Source organism: Poecilia reticulata, chromosome 20 (assembly GCF_904066995.2).
Source record: "Poecilia reticulata chromosome 20, P_reticulata-male-v2, whole genome shotgun sequence".
Taxonomy (NCBI): Eukaryota; Metazoa; Chordata; class Actinopteri; order Cyprinodontiformes; family Poeciliidae; genus Poecilia; species Poecilia reticulata.
In genome coordinates, this window is record NC_088849.1 from 14,944,646 (window position 1) to 14,969,748 (window position 25,103).

Sequence of the window (25,103 nt, forward strand, 5' to 3'; positions counted from 1 at the left end):
AATATAGCCCTCCGATGTCATCCACCACCAATCACCTCCTTAGTTTTTATGTGAAAGAGAGAGAAGTTGTTGCTTTTTCACTTCATCACCAAACTTTAGTTACGCTGAAATATTTAACGGTGAAGTTGTCTGTATGCGTGGCAGCAGCACAGTCAGTTAAGAGTGCTTGGGAAAATATAAAAAATAAAAATCTATTCCTGAAGGCATCCTGGGAGGATTACCAGAGTTAGAGAGAGAGAGAGTTAGAGAGAGAGAGAGAGAGAGAGAGAGAGAGAGAGAAAGAGAGCATATCAAAATATTCACCCAAACAATCACATTACTTTGCCAAAATAAACCAAACCTTGTTACGCTGTTTCCACAGCAACATAATACTGATGCAAGCTAATTTAATTGCATCAGTAGCATTGTAGTTTTAACAATAAAAGTGAAAATGCACTGAGAAACGACATTTTTCCAAAAACAGTGAATGCATCATACTTAAACGATCCCAGGCTGCACTTACAACACATTTCAGTGTGGAAGTTGTTACTAAGGGAAGAAGAATATGTTCCCTGTTATCAACTCTTAGTTAGCAAAGTTTTACCCAACTTATTGCAGCAAAGTTTCTCTGTTTAATCCCTTCGTCATGGAAATTTGGATTTTAGAAATGTCGGCAGCCTTTTGCAATTCCCACACGTCAACATTTATCGCGTCATCTCTGTTTGAGCAGCGTAACAGACTGCTCTGTCGCAGCGCCACAACGCCTCATAAATAATGAAAAGTCGCAGAGAGCTTCTTAAAGCTTCTGAACAGTTGCGATGGTTGAAAAAAAAAACAATTATTTAACAATCCGACGCTAAGAAAGGAAAATCTAAGCTTTTTCACTCAAATGTTAAATTTGTATATCTGAATATTGTGTGTGATGGCCTCAATTCTATTTTTTACTTGAATGTATAGTCTGTTTTGTAAAGGAGACGTGCTGCGTGTCTTTATTTGTACAGACACATTCGTCCCAAAATGTTAAGATTTCCAGAACGAGACAACCCTCTTGCTGAAAATGAACCACTTTTGACAGATCTGGTCCTTCGGTGTATTGTGCTCTCAACTCAAATGTTGGCAACTCTGGGCACAGCAAAGTATTTTTATCCACTCACGACTACTGTATTCGATATCTCGCAACAGTTATGACAAAATGTGTGACTAGCAACCACCTTTAGCAACAGTTTGATTTATGGAGGTGTTTGGCAGAGTTAATTTACTCTGTGGTCAGGGTTTGTTTACTTGGCCTCTACAGTCATTAAAGGCACAAAGGCAGCTGAAAATACATTAGGGCGCTTTGGAATAAGAGGAGGACAAAGAAGAGAAGCTAAATGAAAACAAGAACAACAACAACAAAAAAAAGTCCACGTTGCAAAACTTTGGTTTGTAACATGAGCCCTCAGAGCCATTCCATTAAAAGGCTGCACTATCCCAACAGGCCACATAGTGGCGCCCTTGAGTCCGAGAACAATCCGCCAGCTTTAGACAATGTGGAATTCATTTCCTCGCAGATAAGAGGCAGATATCAGTACCTACGGCTCCCAGGCATCATCAGCATACCAGTGACAAACCACTAGAGCTTTTTTTCTTTTCTTCCAGGAGACTTGGATGTAAAACCATTTGAAAAATAAACAACTACATTCCCACGTTGCGACATTCCCCAGATAACGGCCTTATCGCAAGCTTTACGGAGCGGTCAGAGGGGAGGATTACAGCATTTCTGTAAATAATGGAGACAGTTTAGGAATTAAAATGGGACACGGGACGAGAACGAGGAGCGTTACCTTTGGACGTCTCCAGCCACTCCTGTTTGACGCTGTAGCGGACCTGAGCTTTGGGCTGACTCTCTGGGAGGTGACACTCGATGACGGCCGTGTTGCCCTCGTCGACTTCTATCTCCTGCTGGATGTCGGGCTCGAAATCCCGTAGCTCTGCAACAAGCACACAGAATGACGGAAACGGTCAGAAAGCTGCGCGACTGCTTCGTTTCAGCAGCTGAGAGCACCAAATAAAACTCATCAAGCTACACATGTACACAGTCAGTCCTCAGCTTTCGAAGCAGAGAAACCACAATATTTTGAGCAATAATAACTGCGCTGTCTCCGTGCTGAGTGTCTGTCACAGCAGCTTCACTCTGCTGTGTTGCAACCACATTGTTTCTCTTCTTCGCCCACTGTGTGATCCAGTTAAACTTGCTGGAATTTCATAAAAAATGTTTTGTTTTTTTTATCATTCCAGTTTCTTGTTTTTTCTCGTAATCAAAATAGTTTCATTCAAAAGCCAAAAAAGGGGGTCTCTGTACTGTCAGAGGAGGTCTCATCAATCCTTCCCGACATCAGCTCGGGACTGGAACTGATTCGGAGCCTGTGGGAAACGTGGGAGCGGGATTACTGGAGCCATGTGCTGCGATGCGACCGTGTTCCTGCAGACACAGAGTCTGCACGGCCTAGATGATCATCTGACCCCCGCGACCCTCCTCCCCTCCTTTAAAAAACCCCAGCCTGAGCGGCCCAGAGGGCTGAGCAGGACGGGTCAAAGGTGAGAGAGTAGAATTACAGGGGCAGATTTCCAGTTTGGGCTTCGAGAGGAAGCGGCGAAGCCCTGCTCTTAAGAGGCCGGAACAAAACAGAACCCCAGAAAGCAAAAGCCGAGGGAAGAAAAAGAGGGCAGAGAGAAGCTTTGGAGTGGGAGGGAGAGCAGGAGAAATTCGTCAAGGAGGAGTTCAAGAGTGAAATGAAAGATAAATAAAACTTCTTGTGGAGCGTAATTAAACGTCTACCAGTTTTTTGTTGATTTATTCTTAACAAACACAGGCTCTCTGTTCTTTCCAGAGGTGCTATAACTGCTGTGTTGTTCTTGGACCGGTCACACACTTTAGCACAAAAAAAAGGGGGTAGAGAGGGGGGAGAGAAGCTGCAAAAGAGAGAGAGAGAGAAAAAAATGAGCAGCTGATCAGATTTATACACGGCTCTGACTCGATAAGCAAATCTCAATCAGGGCTTCGGTTTCCACCACGATGTAGTCAGATCACTGGCGCAAACACGTCCACGGCAGATTAATCTGCCGTTCGTGCTGGATGTGAACCCCCTGCTAGCATCTGGAGGAGCTTTGATGGGAGAAATAAGGGAGGCAGATCAGGGTACACAAACACACACACGTGCACACACACACACACACATTCAACAGCTCCATCTCAAGAGTCTGTCAGCGCCGATTCTGAAAGATGAGAATCCAAGCCGGGGCATGCAAAGCTTTAGTGGTGTGCGTGGCGCTCCATTTGCTAAATCAATCGGGTGCTGTTTTTACAGCCCCAGCCTTCGCATCTACCCATCCTCCTCTTTCTCTACCCCCCCCGGCCCCCTCACCCCATTTACACCTCTGAACCCTCCGTTTAACTCCCCCCCTCCCGCATTCTTCACCGAAACAACCCATCCAGAATACCTCTCAGGTGTGCGCGTACGTGTGTGTGAGACCTGTTTTTGTGCGAGCGAGCATCCCTGCACGCACAGAGGATTGATTGTATGCATAAAGTAAAGCAGACCTCCCACACCAGGGCAGCTTGGCAGGGCCCACAAAAAATATTTCAAGAAGAGACAGTGTATTCATCATCTTTATGCGCAGCAGCAGGAGGCCCGTCTGTGTTTTTGCGTCTGAATCCGAACATGTTTGTGCAACGTGTTGTGCAGATATACGGCGGGGCTTGATTGTCAGCGCAGGAATTTGAGCGAGCAGCTTTTAAAGTTCTGCCAAAGAGAGAGAGAGAGAGAAAAAAGAGGGTTGGGGGTGGATTTGAATGGTGCAGAGGGTCTGGAATCAACCTAGACTGATGGTAAAAAACATGTGCATACAGCTAAGAGGGTTCAGGAGGAGAGGAAAGCACATAGAGGCTCCCCATGGAGCGATTCCTTAGGCGATCTGGGGGTGGCCAAGGAGAACTTTTATTAAATTAGAGACGTTCTTTTTTTTTTTTTAAGGAGCCAGCTCCACATCTGGCTGTTCCAGCATGATTTGTACACATTCGAATGTTAATGTCTGTGTACAACGCCTTGCAGGAGTATTTATGCACCTCAAGCGTTTTTGGAGAAGTTTAAAGCACATCTCACGGAGCACTTATCGCAACACTCATTATCTCAACATGGAAAGAGCACGCAATGCTCACTGAAAAAGAGGTGGCAGTATCATGCTGAGGGGGGATGTCTTTCGCAAAAGACTCGGGAGAAGATTTGCAAAATAGCTCAAGCTCAGTCAGGTTAGACGGAGAAAATCCGCTAAACGAAATAGGCAACATTTTTAGACTCAATGGGGAAAAGCTGATGGAGACAGACCATGAAAGATCTGCAGCTGAGCGGGCTTTAAACAATGCATACCACAAGTTTTACATTTCAATTTGAGAAGAGAATCGAAAGCGCAGGAGTCATTTTCCTTACGCTTCGTAATAATACCATCGTTTCTGTTGGTTTGCCACATAAACTCCCAATAAGATACATTAACGTTTGTGTTTGTAAGGGAATAAATGTGAGAACATTTTGCGAGGCGCCAGAGATGATGAGCTGGAAAGAGGAAAGATAAAGAGATCAGTGCTGCAGATGACAAAAAAAAAACAGGAGAAGGTAAAGAGCAATGAAAACAAGGAGGAGAAGGAGGAGGAGGAGAGAAAGTGACAGGGAGTGAAAATGTGCAGAGAGAGAGAGAGATGTGTGAGAGTGTGAGTGTGACGTCTCGTCTCATCTCCTGTCAGGGTCTTGTCTCGACTGGCCTAAAAACACCCAGAGCTTCCCAAGTTGAGGCAACTTCACACATCAATCACATCTGTGCATGTAAAACAATACTGTTAACAGCAGCCCTGCCTAAACCCATATCCTCCGCCAACCCCAGTCCCTACACACACACACACACACACACACACACACACACACACACACACACACACACACACACACACACACACACACACACACACACACACACACACACACACACACACACACACACCAGTCTTATCTCCCTCCAGCCCTCTTCCCGATAATGGGGCCGTAATTTCTGACCAGGCCTGCTGTCAGGCCCTGTGGAGTGGAATGTGAAGTTGAGAGGAGCAAAAAAAAAAAAAAAAAAAAGGAGCCACTGAAGGTAGAGGGCCCCCACGGTGAGCGGCGGTCCCTTCTTTCCCCCCTGCTCAGACCGGCCCCCGGCCCCAGGGTCCCCTCCATTCCTAAAGCTCATGTTTCACAGTTTCAGGCCTTCTCTCAGTCCCATGATGCATATCAAATATAGGAGTGCAGACTTGATGCAGCCAAGCGCTGAAAGCATGAGGAATCATTTATTTTAACTAATAGATCAATATGACTCACTATCAAAGCAGCTGCTTTTGTCCAACAAACATTGTAGTTCTCATCGGATTTTCAGCGCAAGAAGAAAAACTTCAGATAGTTTTAGCCCTCAACAGAGCCCAGATTCAAACAGGCTATAACCGCTGGAAAAGTACAGAGTTTACAATGTATTGATGAAGCTTTTAAGCAAACAAATACCACCTCCTCACTGTTTTTGTTCTACTCGAGGAAAATCAACTTGAGGGAGCCTTTTGGATACTCTGACTAAACCATAAAGAGGCCTGCGTGTTTATTTGTTACGGTTTTGTGTGGGCGACTACTCACTGGCAGCGGTGACGTTAGCAGGCACGCTCGCCAGAGAACCAGCGCCAGTGCTGGCCACACACTGGTATCTGCCCAGCGTCCGATTGGTCAAAGCGGGGATGAGGAGGCTGCCCGGGCCCAGCACCACGCCCAGATCGCCGCTCGACAGCTGCTCGCCGTTCAGACACCAGCCGAGCTTGGCCGAGGCGGGTCGGGCGCTGCAGCGCAACACGACGCTGCCTCCCAGCTTCTGCACCACAGACACGGGCTCCTCGGTGAACACCGGCACCTCATCTGAAGAGACGAATATACAAAAGCGCCGAGATCAGGGTTAAAGGCAGAACAGCGTATGACATTTGGAAGAAACCTACACAGCAAAAACACAACATCTTACCAAGTATTCCAGTCTAGTTTCTATTGCAAATATGCTAGCACACTTGAAAATGAGACTATGCTAACTTACAGGAAACCTTTCAGCGAAAATAGTTAAACAATCTGCCAGTGCAACTAGTACCTTCCTTATCAATATTGAAGAAGTTTTGACTCCTACATTGTTGAACAGTTACTTGTAAGTTAGTTTCCTCTTATTTTAAGCATACCAACATGTTTCCACTAGAAACTAGTCAAAAATACTTGGTAAGATTTGGTGTTTTTGCGTTATACAAGATTCGCATGCGGGCTGCACAATGGCGAAGAATCACATACATTTTCCTGCCATGTTCTCAGCCCTTCTGAGGACATTTATGAGTATAAATACAAAAAGAGTATAACGAATGCACTAAACAGTAGATAGTTTTCGAATGTCCCAGCTGGAAAACATAGAGACTGGAAGGAAAAAAAGAGGAACAATCAGAATATACATGAATTTTGTACAAATGGACCGGATAATTAAGAGATGTTTCTTTCTCTCCATCTATCGACTTATCCATATAGATACACTATTAAACTTTACATCTACATCAAATTTGCTATGAAAGTTGTAAATGGCGTACTGCCGCCTAATCAAACTAAATCGACTAATAACAAATAATTCAATCAACTACCTTCACTGATTGATTTGATTAATGAGGAACCGACTCCAGCTTTCTATACAAAGCGTCTTTTCATTTTCAGTTTCGCTCATGGTGGCGATCCAAGCCCGTCCAAATTACCTCCTTATTCAAATCTATTTCAAATAAACTGCTGCTGCCAGACATATAAAACAGTTCACTCCCTGTGTTGAAGCCAGAAAACGTCCTGGCATGACTTATCATGCACCAGGTGTTTAGAAAAACTAAATGTACTGAGCACTTGGAACGAGAGGCTACACGGAGTACCGTCCAATGAGAGGAGGTCGGAAATGGCAAGGAGCGGTGTTATTATGATTAATAAAACTACATAATAGTGGAAAGAATCTACAATCCAACATTCTTTTAAAGCATATTCAATGGATATTGGTGGAAAAAAGTCTATTATTTCAGTAAATATATTTTAAAGTGTTTACTCCTGTCCATTTTGATGATTACAATTAGCAGGGAATGTAAAATAATCTGTTTCTTATGAAACTTTACTATTACATAAGATCAATAAAAAAAACTTTTAATACACGATAACTATGTTGCGGTCATTTTGCAGCCTACAATTACTAAGTGTTGTATCCAAACATATTAATAGATGAGTGGAAAGAGAAAGTGTGGCAGACATGAACTAAATGTAGTGGACAGCTTTGATTGTAATTTACTGAGAAAGAATTTAATAAACTATAAGTCATAAGGACAGAAATGGAAAAAATAAGTGGTTCAAGTTATGACCCTGCATGCAGTAATTATGTACAACAAATGAGTTTTAGTTTAATTAAATTACTGAAATAGATGAACTTTCAGTCGTTTTTGAACTCACAAGTGGTTGAAGCGCCGCTCTGCAGGCAGCACAGCAGAACTGCACCCAGAGCATAAAACACTGGAGCTTTTCTCTTTTTCATCCAAGGAGTCCAGTCTTGCTTTCCAGACATTTTCCATGCACTGTGCCCTGAAAAACACAACAGATAATGATTAGAGGGTCATTTACATACTTAGCGCAGTGAAAACAAACAGCCTAAGCACAGTTAATCTGACTGGCTCACACAAAAACACCAACACCTGCGCCAAAAAAACACACGATTCGACTGGGAGACAAACAACGCTCACCAAAAAAGGCAGCCCCTGAACTCATACATGCACTCCTCTGTCAGCTCGGATCTAGCTTGTGTACGCGCGAACAAAAACAGGCAGCCATTAACACAACCCAGGTGAGGTGGCTGCACTCTGCAGCACCCTCAGCAGCGAAAACTCCAGACACAAATAAAGCCTTTCTTTTCTCTCAGCCCCCATTTCTCCGCCTGCACCCGCACTCCAGCCTGCACTCATCAAAGGGGCGCCCTCATTCAGCGGGCCGTAACCTGAGCCCGCCGCCTTCCCGCTCAGGTGTAACCGATACAGGTAGAGGGGCTTAGACGGAGGAAGGAGGGAGGGAAGAGGAGAAGGGGAAAACACATAGGCAGCATTCAGGAGCTGGGACAAAGAGCAGCTAATGAGAGGCAGGACAGGAGAAGGGGGATGGAGTTGGGGGTGTGGGGGGGGGATGTATATCCCAGCAGTGATGAGTGTGTTGAAGGTAGAGGAGTGCTATTTTATCCCCCAGAACAGAATACATTGAGAGTAATAGCCAGTATACGAACAGCTAACACACAGAGGAGAGCTTTTCTCTCCACTGTCGTCTTAGCCAAGTTTCCTGAATTCTTTCCTGTCAGGTTAAACTAACAACTTCCCGTCAGGATGAGGAGGGTGGTCCTGCAAAAGTGAACTTCTCTTTCTCCCCCTTTTACTCTTACAAACATACGATTGCATGCCTCTGAACACACTCAGCTGTCCTGCAGTAGTGGAAGCAGAACACAACTTTCACATTTATCCTATTAGAGCAGGAGGAACGATTAATGGCGCTCTCTCGCACACAAATACAGACTTGTGTTACGGGCTTAGGATGGGTTGGGGTTGGGGGGCTAAAGAAGGAGAAACAGTTAGTGGAAACTCTTACAGAGCACCTTCATCATCTAATGGGAGCCGTAAAAAACGTTTTGCTGCCAGGCACATTTATTGAAAATGAGCAAAGGAGGAGGCTAATGGAAAAACAGTTCCCAATGTCTGCAACTGCTAAACCAGACCACACATTGCTCTGCAGAAACCTGAATGTGTAAACAACTCCAAATGATGAATTCAGATGAAAACAGCAGCAGCAAGCCATTCGCATGAAAACACAATGTGCGGTGCTGCAAGTTACTGTAACTTTCGACAGCCGTTTTTTTTTTTTTTTCTAAATACGCATTGAAATAAATTTGGGGTTTTTTTCCGTGTCAGTTTGGATGCAGCATCACAAGTACCTAGCCAGTAGAAACAGGCCCCTAGCCCTTACTGTAATACTCTGGTGTAAAAGGCAGAAAACATGTGATCTTCTGTTTATTTCTTGAAATCAATCATGGTGGACTCGCATGCTGCTGAGAGAAGAGTGCTGAAATAGAAGGCGAGGACTCCTGAAATGAGCAATTATTAGGCAGGCTTTTACACGAAGCAGATTCTGTGAGTCAGACTTCATGAGCGGCCCACATGCTTTCAGTTTGAGTAGATTTCAGTACTGCTTTCCTTCCCCATCCGATGTAATTTATAGTGTGTTGATATGGATTAGAATTTTTTTTTTTTACTTCTTACAAGAGCAGTCTGACAGTCCCAAGAGTTTTTTTTTTTCCAACTTTCAGTGACAAGGGGACCACACCAAAGCCAAATTCTTGCACGACCGCTGGGTGGGTAAAAATTGCATCGAGTTAATTGCAAGTGTGCAATTAATTGCAATTGATCGCATTTTAATTAAAAATTATAAATGAACAAAATAAGCTACATTCTCAATTCAAAAACCCTCTTTGCTGCCAAACTACTGAATAAATAGACAATGAGCACAAAAACAAAGATATTTATTGTTTATTCTCTTAATTAGGTTATTCATCCATCTATTATACCCATTCAGTTTTCAAATGTCTCAGGAACCTCTGATCATTCATGCAACTTTTGTGAAAAACGCTTTAAAATTTTTAACTGTGGTCCCAACAATGGCGTTGGGAACATCCTCGCTTGCTGCCATTTGTTTGTTGCAGACGTTTTGCATTAAGATGGTATTTTAGGCTTGAATAAACCAGTGATAGGCCAACTCCTTTTTGTCCAACATCCTATCAGATCGTTTTGAGGCAGGAATTGAAATAGAAACAGAACCACTGATCCGTAGTGAGCCAAGAGTAGCAGCTTTGTAATACATTGCTGTTAATCACAGATGTTGCTTGTGTGTCATATTTATGGGTGTACCAGAAACAACACGCAAGTACAAAGGTTCCACGCAGAACTTTTGTAGGCTAAAAAATATATAAATAAATAATTAGTCCTGACCCTAACAAATCATTGAAATGCAACATACATTCAATTACATGTCAGTGAACAGCGAGTTGCTAAAGCCATCTATGGACAAAATACAGCATTAGCATTATTAGCTTGTGCTGCTAATAGCAATTAACCTGGAAGAATTCACTTTTATAGACTACATAACTATATTCTGTTGGTTTTTATTTTATTTTAGATGACAATTAGCTCTGCGTTTAAAAAAAAAAAAAAAATTCAGACACTGAAGTCTTTATCAATCTTCTCAAAACTTGGTGGTTATCTCAAAGAGTTTTTGTTTTACCATTATCATTTCACAGACCAACATAGTATCACAATGACTAGAGACAAATTAACTATGGTGCCTTCTGTAACCTCTGGATAAAGCCTCAGAGATTTGCTCCTTCTCATTCACTCTCTTGTCCACAGAGAGGCCCATCGGTAGCGGGTTTACTCTGTAAACAAACAGCAAACTGCTTGGATCCAGGAGGCAGCAGAGCTGAAGGCCTGTGGCTTCTGTGGCTGTTTGCATTATGGACACAACTCAGGACAGCTGGCTGTACATGTGTATCGAGCACCTGTCACAGCTGCGAGAGTCAATAACTGTAAACCACACTGAACGACCAGCCAAGCGAACACACAACGGGTTACGCTGCCCCGCTTTAAAACCGCTTACCTGTTCGGTTTGTTGCAAAATCGGCAGAAGGACAACATGGCATGAGTAGAGACAGAGATAATGCTTTGTTGTGTCAGCGGTTTTGAGTAGGCCCCTCGTATATCATCGGTCCCTAAAAGGCAGCCCTGTTCCTCTGAGCCCGTCTGTCTGATTCATTAGTCAACTGGGTCCTCTGTTTGCTTTGCCTCAAGATGAAAAGTTGGCCTGACATGCATGTCCAAGTTTTTCCATCCATCGCTCCCACAGAGGTCACAGACGTAGAGGCAGATGGAGCCTCCTACGCATCAGGCTGACTGATAAAACACAGAGCATCCACCCGGACAGCTCCACTAAATTAGCAGCTCGGCTTGTGTTTGTATATTGAGACTGTTTTGTTTTAGCCTCAACACAAAGGACACCGCAGCATGGCGAACTTCTAAAATACAGTCTTGTATTGCAGGTATAAAACAGCTTGAGCTTTCCAAATTAGGCAGTTCAAGGAGAAAACGGCATTTCCGTAACCACATTAAAAGATAGAGTAAAGAATTTCTTAGAATCAAGCGACTAAAACAGACCGCTTCCGCTTGATTTATGGGTATTTTTTCTGTCTGGAGAACAGAGAACAGTCAGGGCAAACATCAGGCCTAAAGACGTTCATGAAAGACGACAAAGAACAAAAAAACTAAAGTTATATAACTTCAGCTTCTCATAGAGCTGCTTTGACGGCTGTAGAGTAGCTCGATGGAAAGAACACACATTCCTAACATTACAAGTCATGGATCTTCATTAAGAGCAGTTAGTTTATTGTGGTGGTAGCTTGTTTCATGTTAAATAAACACCTTTAATTACAAAAGTATCCATGCAGCCAGGGGAATTGTGCATAATCCAATTTTTGCCAATAAAATGCTTTTATTTGAGAAGCCAGCTCTGGTGCGACTATTAATGCCTGCTAAATGTGGTTCGGTTTTTAGGTGAAACAGCCATTTCATAACCATCATAAAGGCTTACACCAACACAATTTAATCAACTTTCAAACCATTGGAACCATTTTTATTGGTGGTTATTTATGAAAAAGCGGATGATTGTGGAGGTAGGAGGCAGTGAGTCACCAGTGATCTTTCCTGTCAAGCATGTACTGAGACCAGAACGTGTTAGTTTCTGGCCAGAATGACTTTTATAAAAGTGAAGAGGTTTAAAAAGCAAAATCTCCCACTTTGTTTTTTACAAAGGAAGGCTGCGGGTGGCGTACCGTACTCTTAAATGATCAAGCTGTTTCCAACCAACCAAGACATGGATTACTTTGGTTTATCGGTACCGAGGCCTATTAAGATTATAAGAAGCTTTAATTTCAGAACCTTTACAACATTTTCTGTTTTTTAGACCTCTCCTAAGATTTACATTTATTCATGTACAGTAAGATGTTAGAGGAACCAGTGTGAAACAGCATCCCTACTTCACCTACTGGCCATTCAGCAGGATGAAAGCAAACTATAACACAACACTCTATCCTTCCATTAAAGAAAATCAAGTTCAGTTGTTTGGAAATGTTTCTGCTCTTGAAAAACATGAAGTGAAAATGTTTTTTAAAAAAAAGAGAGAGAGAGAAAGAGAGAGACAACAAGCGCCAACAGATTCCCCTACTTATTATTTGCCGATATAAGCTTATTAAACTCCAATTAGGAAAAGAATAATATTCTGTGCCATAAGCTCTTGATAACTAATATAAAAAGTAAATATTTTTGTTATGAGAGTTAATACCTGGAGAAGCCGGGCTTTGACTGAAGGTAGTCATACCTTGAGAATCTCATTCTGACACAAGCCTGGTCATAAAATAGCATTTGCATAGAAAATTATCTCATCATTGGAGTTAAAATATTTGCTTTGCTCTTGGAAAAGCTGTTGGCCACATCTCCAACACCAACCGATCCACATCTAGACTAAATAACGGGTTCTACGAGAGTCATCTAATCAAGGTAGAAAACTTATAGACTCACTTCATAAATTCTGGTCTTTCCTTAAGGCTTAATTTTTCTTGTGAAGGCTGTTGCCTCGCGCTTCAAGAGCTAAAACATAATCACATACCGGGCAAGGCATAAATATTTTACAAGATTTAAAAAAACCCTCAACAGCAACATTTCAACATGTGGTGTAACTTAATGAGATATAAATACTTGTCCCAACAGACATATCCCAAAACAGGAACAACTAAGAGACAATGCAACGCAGTATCTGTGGTGCACTGGCATGTATCATGACCATAGCTATGCAAGTGCCTTATAAGATGATGAGCAGGAGAGTCACTTGACAGAAGTTCATTGTGAGCGTGCTAAGTAAAGACAGCGAGGGACCCTGTCCTCTCGGACCACTGCCAGTCCCATTGTCCCCTGCCTCCGTGGATAAATTCATTTTGACAACCCTGCTAATTGGATAAAACCAGACTGGAGCCTCCTCCCTGAGCTCTCACATTCCATCTGCTTTCTGGCATGGAGAAGGCACGCAGGAGGGAGGGAGGAGGTGAAGTGCTCGCAGGGTAGTAACTCCAGAGGAGTTGAGCTGTTGAATATTTATCACCTCCCCAAATTTGCCAACCCCCCGCCCGCCCCCCCTTCCTGCAGTTTTACGTCTTTTTACACTCCGTGCCCCCTCCCAACATTTCACTCTGGAGGTTCTCCAAACACCACAAAGCCCCCCCCCCTCTAGATAAACACATGCGGTGTCAAGTGTGAGGAGTGCCGGGGGTTCAACTGCCCCCGCTCGAGCCCTAGGCCCACAATGCCGAGCTGCATAGCTGCCATGCGGGAGGCCGGTTGCCCCTGGCGACGCTAACAGGCAGAACGCACCTTAATAGAGTGGAGAGTCATTGTAAAGCAGTGAGCCGGTGCACGGACAAAGACCCCGCAGACCCCTGGAGAAAAGGGAGACGCTGCTCTGAAGGGCCCGGGGAAGAGCTGATGGGCCCTGCTCAATGACCAAACCAAGAGAGGTTAGAGAGTGGAGAGTCTGTGGAGGCAGGAGGGAAGAACAGGGGGGTGGTCAATGCCTTTATCGATTGATGTGAAATGGTTAAAAGGGGTTCATGAAAGCAGCGGCAGTGGGGGCGGTGACTGGGAAAGCCGAACAGCAACTTAAATTAATATAGAGGACGTCGACTGGCAGGCGAGCGGGAGGAGAGAGCAGAGCCTCGTCAATGAGAGGGAGTGTTTGTGAGAGTGTCCCAACATATTTTCCCCTTACTCCGTCAATCTGGTCGCTGGCCTCTCGGTCGCCGCCTGGGATTTGTGCCGAGCGGCGCGCGATGAGACGAGTACTGAGGTAGCTTAACAAACCAGCACCCTGCCCGATTTACCATCGACCTCATTAACGGGAGATGGACATACAACACAAACAACAAGAAGCCCTTCTCTGAATTTAACCACCCATGAGTTCTCCATCAATCAGCACATTCTCAACAAATCTGTGGCGCAAACATTTCGTTTTGCAATTCTGTCACAGCAAACATCTAATTATATTACAATAAATATTGCTGCTGTGAAACTTCTCTGTGGGCTGATCTTGCTGTGTTCTTTAGTCCAATCAAAAGTTTCATAGATCATCTGTCAAAGCTGGTATTATGAACAACTCTGCTACCAGCCACAAACTTGGCTTTTAGTAATGCAGTAGTTCTGGTGCTAGAACAATCCTGGGGTAAAAGTACTACGCTCCAAGATAATCCCTTCAAATTACCTTTTTAACTCCTTAACCCTCTTTATAAATTTAGACAAGGATTTTTGGTGAGGCTCTGAGCTTTTTTTTTTTTACCTACATACCATCTACTCATTATGTGTGGTGGTGAGACACACAGCAAGCCAGCACCAATTCTTACACCTGTTCTGAACATTGCTCTTTTTGTAGAAATGGGAAAATGCGATGAGAGTAACTTTTCCTTTTCCAAAATCAAGATGGGCAATTAAAGCTAACATTTTTTGTTATTTTCAAAGTTGTGATACTGCAATAACAGATAAAATAATTTTAGGGTTTTGGTGGGGGTGACAATAATAGTTGGGGGCACTTAAAGTGACGTAGAGTGATGGCATGAAAAAGTCAAACATGATTCCTGTTTAGTTGGTCAGCGCACACTGCGGTGAACATTGTTAAAGCTCCTAACTTTTATCTTTTAGCTGTATAATGATAGAAAGGTCAGTGGGTCGTATAAATAACTTCTGTTGGCACTGCAGGACAGACTGATAAGTTCTGTAGAGTGTGTATTCACAAGGGATTTTGTGATCTTGTGTTAATTTTTCATGCTTTAGGCAGAAATAAAAAAAATAAGATAAAATAAACACTTTAATCCACATACTTGTTCTGTTCAACCTACTATTTGGTACCCTTATCATTAGACAGTAATGTTAGAACCCATTTAGCATTAATTTCACCCCTTTATAGCCTAACCCAGTATGCAATTAGGTGGATTTTGCCTCTGAAGGTAGTGAAAAAGTTTAAAGCAATGTATGGGTTGCATATGTCAGCAGGACGAGCCATTCCTAACTATTCCTGGAAAATGTGTTGGTTAGCACAGAGTTAACATTTGGTAAACAGAGCATTAGTCAAATTATTAGATTATTTAATTAATTTGTTAGTCATAACCCATGTAGATAAACTTTAGTTTGTTATTTTTTGTTTGTTTTTTTTTTGTTTCCTCTGTCACCTCTGGAGACACTGCTCAAAAGGAAAGTGATGATTATCTGCCAATTTTCCTTTAATCAGCTTAGATTAGTGAGTCACTCTTAATAAAAATCAAATGTTTTAAAGGATAACCTTATAATTACTTCAATGTATGCTGCATTCATAACTTCCACCTCTGTCAAAGTGCCTGACTGATAACAAATTACAAATCAGTATGAATGAGAATAATCCTAATCAGTGCATCGCTGCTCATCAAAAGCATTGATAAGCTAGTTGTTATCTTGCCAAAAGTTGGTATACGTTTACTTCATCGTTAGTTTATTGCACTAGTATAATATACCATCAGCATACATGCATTATAGATTTACAAAGATTTAAAAAGACACCTTAACTGGGAAAAAGCAAAAGGTAATTTCACATAATTATTTCACAAATCAGCCATTTTGCTTCAGAGTGAAAATGCTATTGTCTCTCCCTGCTCTTGTTTTGTATTCCACACAAGAAAAGACTTTGTCAGGGAACAAGATCCTAAATCGATTCCCAGTTATCGTTCCATTCCCCTGGAGCGCTCCACAGGCAGAAGGGAACCTTATGGAGTCTAATTTGGCAAGGAAATACTGCTCAACAGGTGGAGAGGGGATCAGTCCAAAACCAACCCTACACCCGCTTGAAACACCCCCGTTCTCATGCCATAAAATTACACATCAAAAGCATCCCTAATGAGGCTGAGAATGCATCCCCCCCTGCTTCAAAATGCGCTCTCTTAAAGACCCACACACATATTTATCCCTATGCTTTACAAAGTATTAACAAGCTGTTTGCCCGTCCAAGCGCTCCTTTACACCCACCCCTGCATCCAATCCGGCACTAACGAGCTACAGAGTGTCTGGAGGATTAAGGGATAGGATCTGGACGTTGAGGAAGGCGGCGTTCTAATCAATTAGGCACAGCGCCATTTGCATAATTTAGATAACGAGGCCAAATTAGCCGCGCAGAGCTAATTGTGATGCCATGGTGAGCACATCCACCCACATTCCTAGGCTTGGGATAGTGATGCCAATATGCCCAGTGGGGCCATGGGAACAGGACGGGATCATCGTGGCCACCCAGACCTGATGGGAGGTGAGGAAGAAGAGAAGGAGGAAGGATTGTTTGAAAGAGAAAAAGACAACAAAGAAGAAAGTGATGGCCAGGGTGACCGTTTTTCACCATCTGGGAGTTTCACCACCTTCTGTAACTTTTGACAAAAAATTGAGTCATGTCTGTCACCATGTGACTTTTCTAGTAAAGTTTAAGCTTTCCTTATAGGCTCTGGATATGAAGATGTTTGCTTGAGGGTTGACATCCTGTTGTATATCATATGTTTGAAACTCTTTATATTTTTTTTTTTTCTAAAGCAATTCAACAGGTGCATGATCTAGAATATTTGACTGATACGCCAAGCCCACTTTCTGCCTGAGCCTGGATTTTTTATTTTTTGGATTCTTCCAATCTTGATGACAATACCTGATACAGGAAAGCAGCCATTGGGACTAATCCAGAGACGGTAAATGTCTTCCACTCCTCCTCCTTTTCAGATGTGGATAGCAGACATTACGTCCACAATACAAATGCAAAGACTCCACAAAGGCTCTACAGACACTTTTCTGAGTATGTAGAATCTTTTTCTATAACACCTATCCAAGCCCAGATTAAGCCAACTGGACTCCAGTCTTAAAGACTCTTCCTTCAGCTAACATGTTATTAGATGTGTTTATTGACAATAATTGATGCGTCTGATTTCCTGTTGCTTTTTTGCATGTGCGGATAACTATGTGTGACTGCAATGCATTTGACCCCAGCCCCAGATGATTTTCTGTGTGTTAAATGTGTTTAAGGAGCTATGAATAAAAAACTGAAGAAGCAACATGTAGCTACTGGTGTGATGTGAGGTGACTGACGTGCTTTGGACTGAATAATTTACAAAACAGTTTTAAAATTGTCACCAAACCTTTCTGGAGAGACACGGAACATTTTTTAGTGCACATTTAAGGCAAAAAACCTGGACCAAACACTTCTTAAAGATACACTTATTGAAATATTTTATTTGTAAAGCTAAAAGACTAGCACTGTCACGCTCCCGTGAACCCAAAAGTTGAGCATCTCCCTCAACTCTTGAGCTGGATGTGTCACTACACCCCTAACGCTCACATATTTCATTTAACCACAACCATTCTGTGACACACGAGCAAGCGATCACACCATTACATGGTAAAAGTATATTCACAGAGGCACATAAACATGCAGACCTGAGGAAGTTTTTCCAACACCAAATGTCAACAGGCGAAAACACAGGCTACCACTAATCCTCAAGCCAGAGAGATAAAATACTGCAGGCCAATGTGGGCTTTTATAGCTGCCTATACTGTACACGCAGCCTGCTCCCTGTGTGTTCCTGCAACATCGAGAGGGAGGGAGAGTGGGTATTGGATGGGTTAAAGGGGCCCCCAAACTCTTTTGGCAGCTCATGCATCAGAGTGAATGGAACCAATTATAAATCAAGAGCAATTTCTCCCCATTATTCAGCAGGAACCAAGAGAAGACAGGGGGCAGGGGGGGGGAGAGTTTGCCTGGCCCTAAAACTCTCAGTGGGAGACGAAGGAAAGAAGAGAAAAGCAGAGCGGATGAAATATTATATGAAAAACAGATATGGGGAGACATCAGTAGGGAGAGATAAGGCAAAGACAGGCTGTGCAGCTGTATGGAACAGCCAAAGGAGAAAGTTATAACAACAACAGATACAGGGTAAGGGAGTAGAAGCAGGAAATTGAAGAAAAGGCCATGGGGCGTCAGCCGTGTCTGACATGGCGCAGCTGAGTTTGGCTGTAGGTTTTGAAGTGAGAGCTGGTGGATCTGAAACGGTTTAGTGGAGAGGACAAACAGCTGGAAGAAGAAGAAAGAAAAAAAAAAGCTTTAGGTTTCAGGAGCTGGGTTTGCGACGAGCTGGAGAGCTACCACTTGTCCCATCACTCAGAGCCGCCCGCAGATGTCCACAATCCTCCTCTAGAAATATCAGAAACTAAAACGTTAACCGACACACACAGCTTTTTTACAAGCAGACGGAGCCATTCTGTCGATGGAAAATTCCAGCTCTGATAACCTCAGGGGCCCAATAAGTAAGTGATCTGGTGCCCAGTGATTTATTCTGTTGAATCATGTCTTCTCCTGCCAGTCTGACATTCTTCAATGATGACTTTTCTTGCAACACAATAAATCTGATTACTGGTTAAAGACCTGGAACACGAACAAAATTCCCCTTAGATGTCTTTTTGATGCTTTTTATTGTTGCTGGAGAAAGGAAAACAATGTGCAGTTAATATTCCTGGAGGACAGCTTGCTGTCAGACAGGCAAGCCTCCTAAAAACGACTGAAAATTTCCCAAATACACGCAACTGTGAGGCTTGAAGTGTGAGCGCAAACCTCAAGTCTGTGTGCAAATGATCTATTAGAGCGTCTGGGTTGCTTTTGGCTCGTAATAACGCCCCCCTAATCTTTGTCCAAATATCTGCTTTGCGCACACTGAATTATTTGTCTACACACACAGAGGGCTTTCTTAGTGGAGTCTGGAGTTGATCAATGATCTAACGACGCAAACACAGCACTCGAAAACTGCGTGTTTGCCTGTTTGTCTGTAGAAGGGAACCCGGAGGAAGGCTGGAATAACTTCATTATCCAATCAAGAGCGCCTTAAGTTTTGCTTTAAGCAGTGAAACTAATGAAGTTAACTGGCTCCAAAGGTTGCGAATAATCGCCATTAAGATGTTAATTCAAGTGTGATTTAGAGATGCACCAATCAGAGATTTTACTGCCAGTTTCGAAGCATGATTTCATAAAGATCTGAATTGTCACGCAAGTCGTGTCTGATTCTGGTTTTTGTCGACATCCTAAGAATACCTGCAAACCTCTATTTTTTCATATTTTATTCACAAACTGAAAACTATCCAAACAATAGCTTGAAAGAAAATAAAACACTAATTTTCCTAAGCCAGCCCAAGGCAGCAGAGCTGTCAGTCTCTCTGCTTCGCTGGAAATCTACAAATAAAGTAAGATCTTGCAGGTTAGAAGACAGAGGTGTTTATAAATTAAACCCCAATAAAAGGAACTGGAGCATATCTCATTTGCCCCTTTTCAAAACAGATCATTGCTTCCCCACTCTTCTTTTTCTTTTGGTACATACAAGTGCATCATATCACAAGATACAAAACGTACACTAGTAAATGAAACCACTGACCAATCAAATGTTACAACAATCATAAGTCTGATTGTTGTATCATTCATTAACTTATTTTTTATTTTTTTGCAAATATACAAAATGATTAATCAGGTCATTGTGTTCAAACAAAAAGCATTTATATTCAGAAAAGAGCTGACGTCACGCCGTGTTTCTGAGGGACAGCATTCAATGTTACACAGCCCTGCTGTTAAACAGGAGTTTTCAGTAATTTTGTAACAAAGGCAACATTGTTATTGCTCCCTTTTTAAACAGCTTCAAGCGTCTCATATTAGCAAGATCTGCATGGTTGGCATTACTAACCGTAGACATAAATTTCCCTGTGTATTCCCTGCAAAGTTGGTGGATTTTTACCCTACAAGTCCAATCCAACATTGCTAGAAAACGTTCCTATTCCTGTATGAGGTTGTCATAAACCATGACTTGGCTTTTATTATCTTATATTATCAATTAGTATAATTTGTGTGCTTTTCCTTTTGCAGATTGTGCTTTAACTATAGAGTCAGTGGTTCCCTTCCTTTAAGGATAGACTTGTGAAGAGTTGCATGAAAGTTATATAGCATTTAGAAAAAAATGAGGATTCTTTTGAGCAGAATAATCAGATGGGGACCAGAATATGACAATTTTCTGGCCCGGTCCAGTTTGACGAATACCATTCATTACACACTACACATAATGTGCCTTATTAAACTTCTTGAGTGTGGAAGATTTTACTGAAGAGAGGAATCTCAACTAGCCATTTTCAGAATCAATATGATGTTTAAAAAAAGAAGCCAGAAAATGCACAAACAGCTCAATTAGGCTTTTGAAAGAAAACAACTGTCAACTGTTCATTAATGCAGCTACTTTTTAGCAGAGGTGAGATTTAATCAGGAAGCAGGAAGTTGAATATTTCCTTGCAAGGTTGCTCGGAAGAATAATTTTCCATCTGTGCTACAATATGTTAGAAAATGCTGGAAGCCTTTTAGACATCTCACGGTTAAACAATCTGCAAATAATTGATTCTTCAGCTCCCTTCCCGACATACCTTTCATTCTCCCACTATCTTAATCGTTTCAACTACAGTCCTCTCAAACTTTCTCCTTCACTATCCCCTCCATGTTCACATCGCATTCCTCCATGCCCCCCTCTGTGGGCCTGGCTGGCAGTAAGGATCAAGAGAAGAGAGGTATGCAGCCCCAGGGGGTGGGGGGACGCGGACCCCCAGCCACCTGCCAGCCCAGGTGTCCCTCTTCGGTTATCCAATGTCCGACTGGACACAGGAACTCTCTCTTGGGGGCCCAACCCTTCAATCTGTCAGCGCCACAGGGACTAATGCACCGTATGTCAACAAGCCGACATTATGATCAGCAGAGGATGAAGCAGCCATATTTGGTAACGGCTGCCTTCGTAAAAGCTGCATCAACTCAGAATGAAGGAACAAACTGCTGCCAAATCATTTTCTCTTCTCCCTCAAAAAGAAAAGTCTTCCTTTAACGCTTTAATCTCAAAACAACCGCAAAGGTGAGATCGGCAGTGGATCAAAACAACAAGTGAGGCATTCCATTGCAGAGAAATGGTTTTGATTGGACAACCAACACGTGCGCACATGTGCCGCTAAAAGGCCCACAGATTCTGCCTGCAGGCTGCTATGACAACATAAGCATACTTGCTGTCAGAAAGATGAAAGTACGCCCTCAGGAAGGATTTCTTTTTTTCCTTCCTCTTTTGTCAATTAATGCCAATGTCACACCCACTAGTAATAACAATGCCGCTTTCCAGCGCCAGAGTCCGAACTGCTGCGTGCCAAACGTGAGATGCAGGCGCCAACAGAAAAGCTTTTGGTCCCGCCAGCTGTTTCTTATCTGAAAAATAATCTGAAAACGCAGACTTTATAGACTTTGATTTACATTTAGATGTGGAAGCACACCAGACAAACTAAATCCACTTGTTTCTTTAGTGACTCAAAGATCTGTGATACGTGTGAAAGCGCTGCTCGAGTTACAGTCGCTGGTATCAAGGTAAACCAATATTTCAGCTAGCTGCAGTATCAAAAATGCTCAGGTTTTTGCATTCGGAGCAGAATGGCATCACACTTGTCATACCCCCGTCTATGGCTGAACACTGCCAGTCAGCTGACTGAAAGAAGACTTGCTATTCTTCTTCGCCAATTGCAGGAAGGATATTTAGCTAAAAATTGGATGGAGTGAAACCCCTTTAAGCCACTTGTATCGTATGGCTATGCGACTAGCCACCAAAAGCACCAACGTTTCTTGGTTGTCACAAGCAGCTCAGCTAAAAAGAAGTTACAGCTGTTGTGTGAAAAAATTAATTTTACGTTAGTCATTTTTACAAGAAAATTACATTTTATGCAATATATTTTTAGAAACTTTACAAGATGTCTCCTTTTCTAAGGGTCAAATAGATTTTGTGGCTCTGCTTTAATTGTATTTCTTTGTAGAAATTCCTTTAAAGGCTCTTAAGGTTAAAAAAAAATGTCGCTGACATCTAAAGTAGTCTTAGCTATTACCTATTTGCCCTAGGTAGATCATTTTATAAATGTTACTTTGAATCAAAGTAACATCTGAGATGCCGTAATATTGTTACATCAGGTCAACACACCCATGAGAATCTCCTGCAAGTAAATTTTCAGAACTACATTCAAAGAGTTAAATTCCTATTGTTCAGTCTAGTCTGGATGATAGGAATTTCTGGTATAAAACCTCACTACGATGCCAAACTACAACTTTCTTTTTCCCCGATTGCCATCAGCCATTGCTTGAGTAAGAAAACCAGATGGTCTTAGCTTGATATCATGATTATAGGTCAGAAAAGGTTAAGCAAAAGCAAGTAATCCCAGGACTGGGGATATATTTACTAAAATTTTTGTCAGCATTGCTTGAAATGGTTGGAACCACTAGGGGAAAAAAAAAAGACCTTCTTTTGCTGATTAGGTTAACATGAGTCAAAAGTTGCCTTAGTAGCCAAGAAAAACTCTTTAAATCATCCTAATAAATCTACTTTCACAGTGGCTTGGGAAGTGTAATGGCACTGGAGTTGATTAGGAGCTTATGGCACTCCTACTTAATCAAAAAGGCCAAAGTAGTGTGAGAAAACAGGCAGATAATCAGACTGGAATCATTTAGTTCCAACTTTGATCCGCCCGCCTGTCAGAGATGATCAGCAAAAACAACAAGAGCCCAACGAGCGAACAACAAGGCCCCCTTCTTTTTACTGAGACCAATTAATTCGCTTATAGGCCCAGCGCCTAATTGGGGGAGGCCAGGCCATTCGTTTCGACTTTTAATCCAAGTGACACTGATTCAGCGAGAACAATCGGGCCCTCTTGTCCGATGCCATGTCCGTCACTGAATTACAGAGGTCCCCCTCCATGTAAAGAGGCGGCGGAGGCTAAATGTAATCCAAATCACAAAACGACACCTGGGGTTGGAAACTTGAGCCCCCGTGGCTGTTCCAGCAGGCCTTCTCCACCTCCTGCTCTTCCTGGCCAACACTCATTAGCAGCCTGGAGGACTGACAAGCATTTTTCTCATTAAATCAGACCTGAATGAGAGGATGATATCAGGACAGACTCTCCTGACAGCACCTACATTCCCGTAAGGCAGCTCCAGCAGCTGCCTCTTTACTAGAAGCTTTTAATAGGGTTGTTCTGACAGCAGGTCTTTAGGGTGAGGAGAATATACTCAGGTGGGCTTGTTTTGTTGAATGGACAGCTACAATGACAAGAGACCAAACTGATGAGAATAAACCTAATTTTAGGCATGCAATTTCACCAAAATTAACAGTATAGAAACTGCTTTTAAAAGATACGCAAGATTTCAAGGTAAATTCAAGGTAAATTAAAAAGGGTGCTACACCTTTCTTATATAAACTTCACTCTTTTCCAAACTCAAATGTGTCACTGTACTCATTTTTAAGTATAAACACAATAGTTCACTATGGAATTACAAGAGAAATTTTATGATGGTTAAGATTTAAGCATGGAACCTGGGAAAACTAGTCAAAAAGATAACTATAAGGATGCAAAGATGTATAGATGGGTGACTAACAGGCAAATAAATGGACAAATAAACAGGCAGGCTCGTTTATAGAGAGGGAAAAATATGGAAATACAAAGAGTTTTCCCTTTCTACGCTTATCCAGACATTGAAAACAGCTACCGTCCATAAAAATATTATCTTTTTTCTGACTTCTTGCAGCCCCGTCATTCATTTTCTGTGTTTTCTACGACAGAAAGACGAAACAAACGAGCTCCTTCACACTCAGCACCCCTTCAGTCTGCTCCCCTTTGGATATCATGGGGATAAATGCGGCTCAGCTCCCCAGGTTTTGTTTTGCCTTACCCTATGGGAACGACTATAGGCTGCGGCCTGCAAACCCTGCACACATTTCCCAACTAAAAAGACACTAATGCGCGTTAAAAACACAACTCCTAGAGTCTGCAACGTGTCACTCTGCGATCTTAGCTCTGCTTTAACATGTAGTGTGTTGTAATACATCGCAGGAGTTTAGAGGAAAGCGTTTGGATAACACAAGCGCAGGCTTATCGTCCAATCAACAACGAGCTAAGCCCGACAACAAAGTTAATTCCACTTATAATAAGCAAATCTGACGCCGACGAACACATCGTACACGAAGGTCCGAGCACCAACAGCGTCAATGAAGACAGTTTGGGAGAGGTTTACGTGATTTTCTAAAAGGTCAAAACAAAACAAATGCGGCTATCAGAAGCACACACTTTATGATCTAGAAAGTTGCAAGAGTTTCTCGGTGAATAAAGAGGCAGATCGTTCATTAAGTCACGATAACAACTGGAAACACGCACCCATGTAGATGAATTTATTGATAGATTAGTAGTAGATGTTCCCAGGCAGCGTAGCGCCACAACAGCACGGACCGCATGAAGCCATAAACTCACCAAATCTGGCTGTAACTTTGCGGTTCTCACGATCCTTCTCCTGGCTTCTCCTCTGAGTTGTAGTTCTCCCTCAAAAATAATAAAAAAAAAATAGACACTTTTCTTCTTCTTCTAAAGCTTCGCTGCTTTAGTAATTTACTGCGATGCCACCGACATTTTCTTCCTTCGGCTCCCCAAGTTCTCACATTGAAAGGCCGTTTTTGGATGACTGAGCTCTCAAACAATTCCTCCCTTTTGGAACGCCTTTTCGGGTCCTCCCACTTCCCAAGCAAGGAGGAGGGATCTGAACAATGGGGACTGGCTCCCAAAAAAAGGAAAGAAAAAAAAAAATCCCTGAGCTGGGTACTGCACTGTCGATTTTCCACCAATTTCACTATACATTAGGGCTTTCAAGAGACAGTCTGCCTGGAACTGGAACATAGAGAGTCTTGTGTATAATTAAAGAAATATAAAACTAAAAAAAAAAACGTATTTGAGTTTAAGTGAGTTTGGGTGGAAAAAGAGCGCCCCCCCATCC

At 42.5% G+C, this 25,103-nt stretch overlaps 1 protein-coding gene across 2 annotated transcripts in view; it reads right to left on the reverse strand.

Annotated features, from left to right (window-relative positions):
* Positions 1 to 24,825, reverse strand: part of boc (BOC cell adhesion associated, oncogene regulated) — a 33,564-nt gene extending 8,739 nt beyond the window's left edge. Inside the window, exons 1-4 of one of the 2 annotated variants that reach the window (XM_008396313.3) lie at positions 24,587 to 24,825; positions 7,527 to 7,655; positions 5,670 to 5,942; positions 1,803 to 1,949 (exon numbers count right to left, since the gene is read on the reverse strand). In XM_008396313.3, the coding sequence (XP_008394535.1) occupies positions 1,803 to 1,949; positions 5,670 to 5,942; positions 7,527 to 7,638 (532 nt within the window). In that variant the 5' untranslated portion in view covers positions 7,639 to 7,655; positions 24,587 to 24,825. Of the gene's footprint in view, positions 1 to 1,802; positions 1,950 to 5,669; positions 5,943 to 7,526; positions 7,656 to 7,813; positions 7,854 to 24,586 lie in introns of those variants that run through there. The other variant, XM_081601472.1, reaches the window with a different exon arrangement.
* Positions 24,826 to 25,103: the final 278 nt, after the last annotated feature.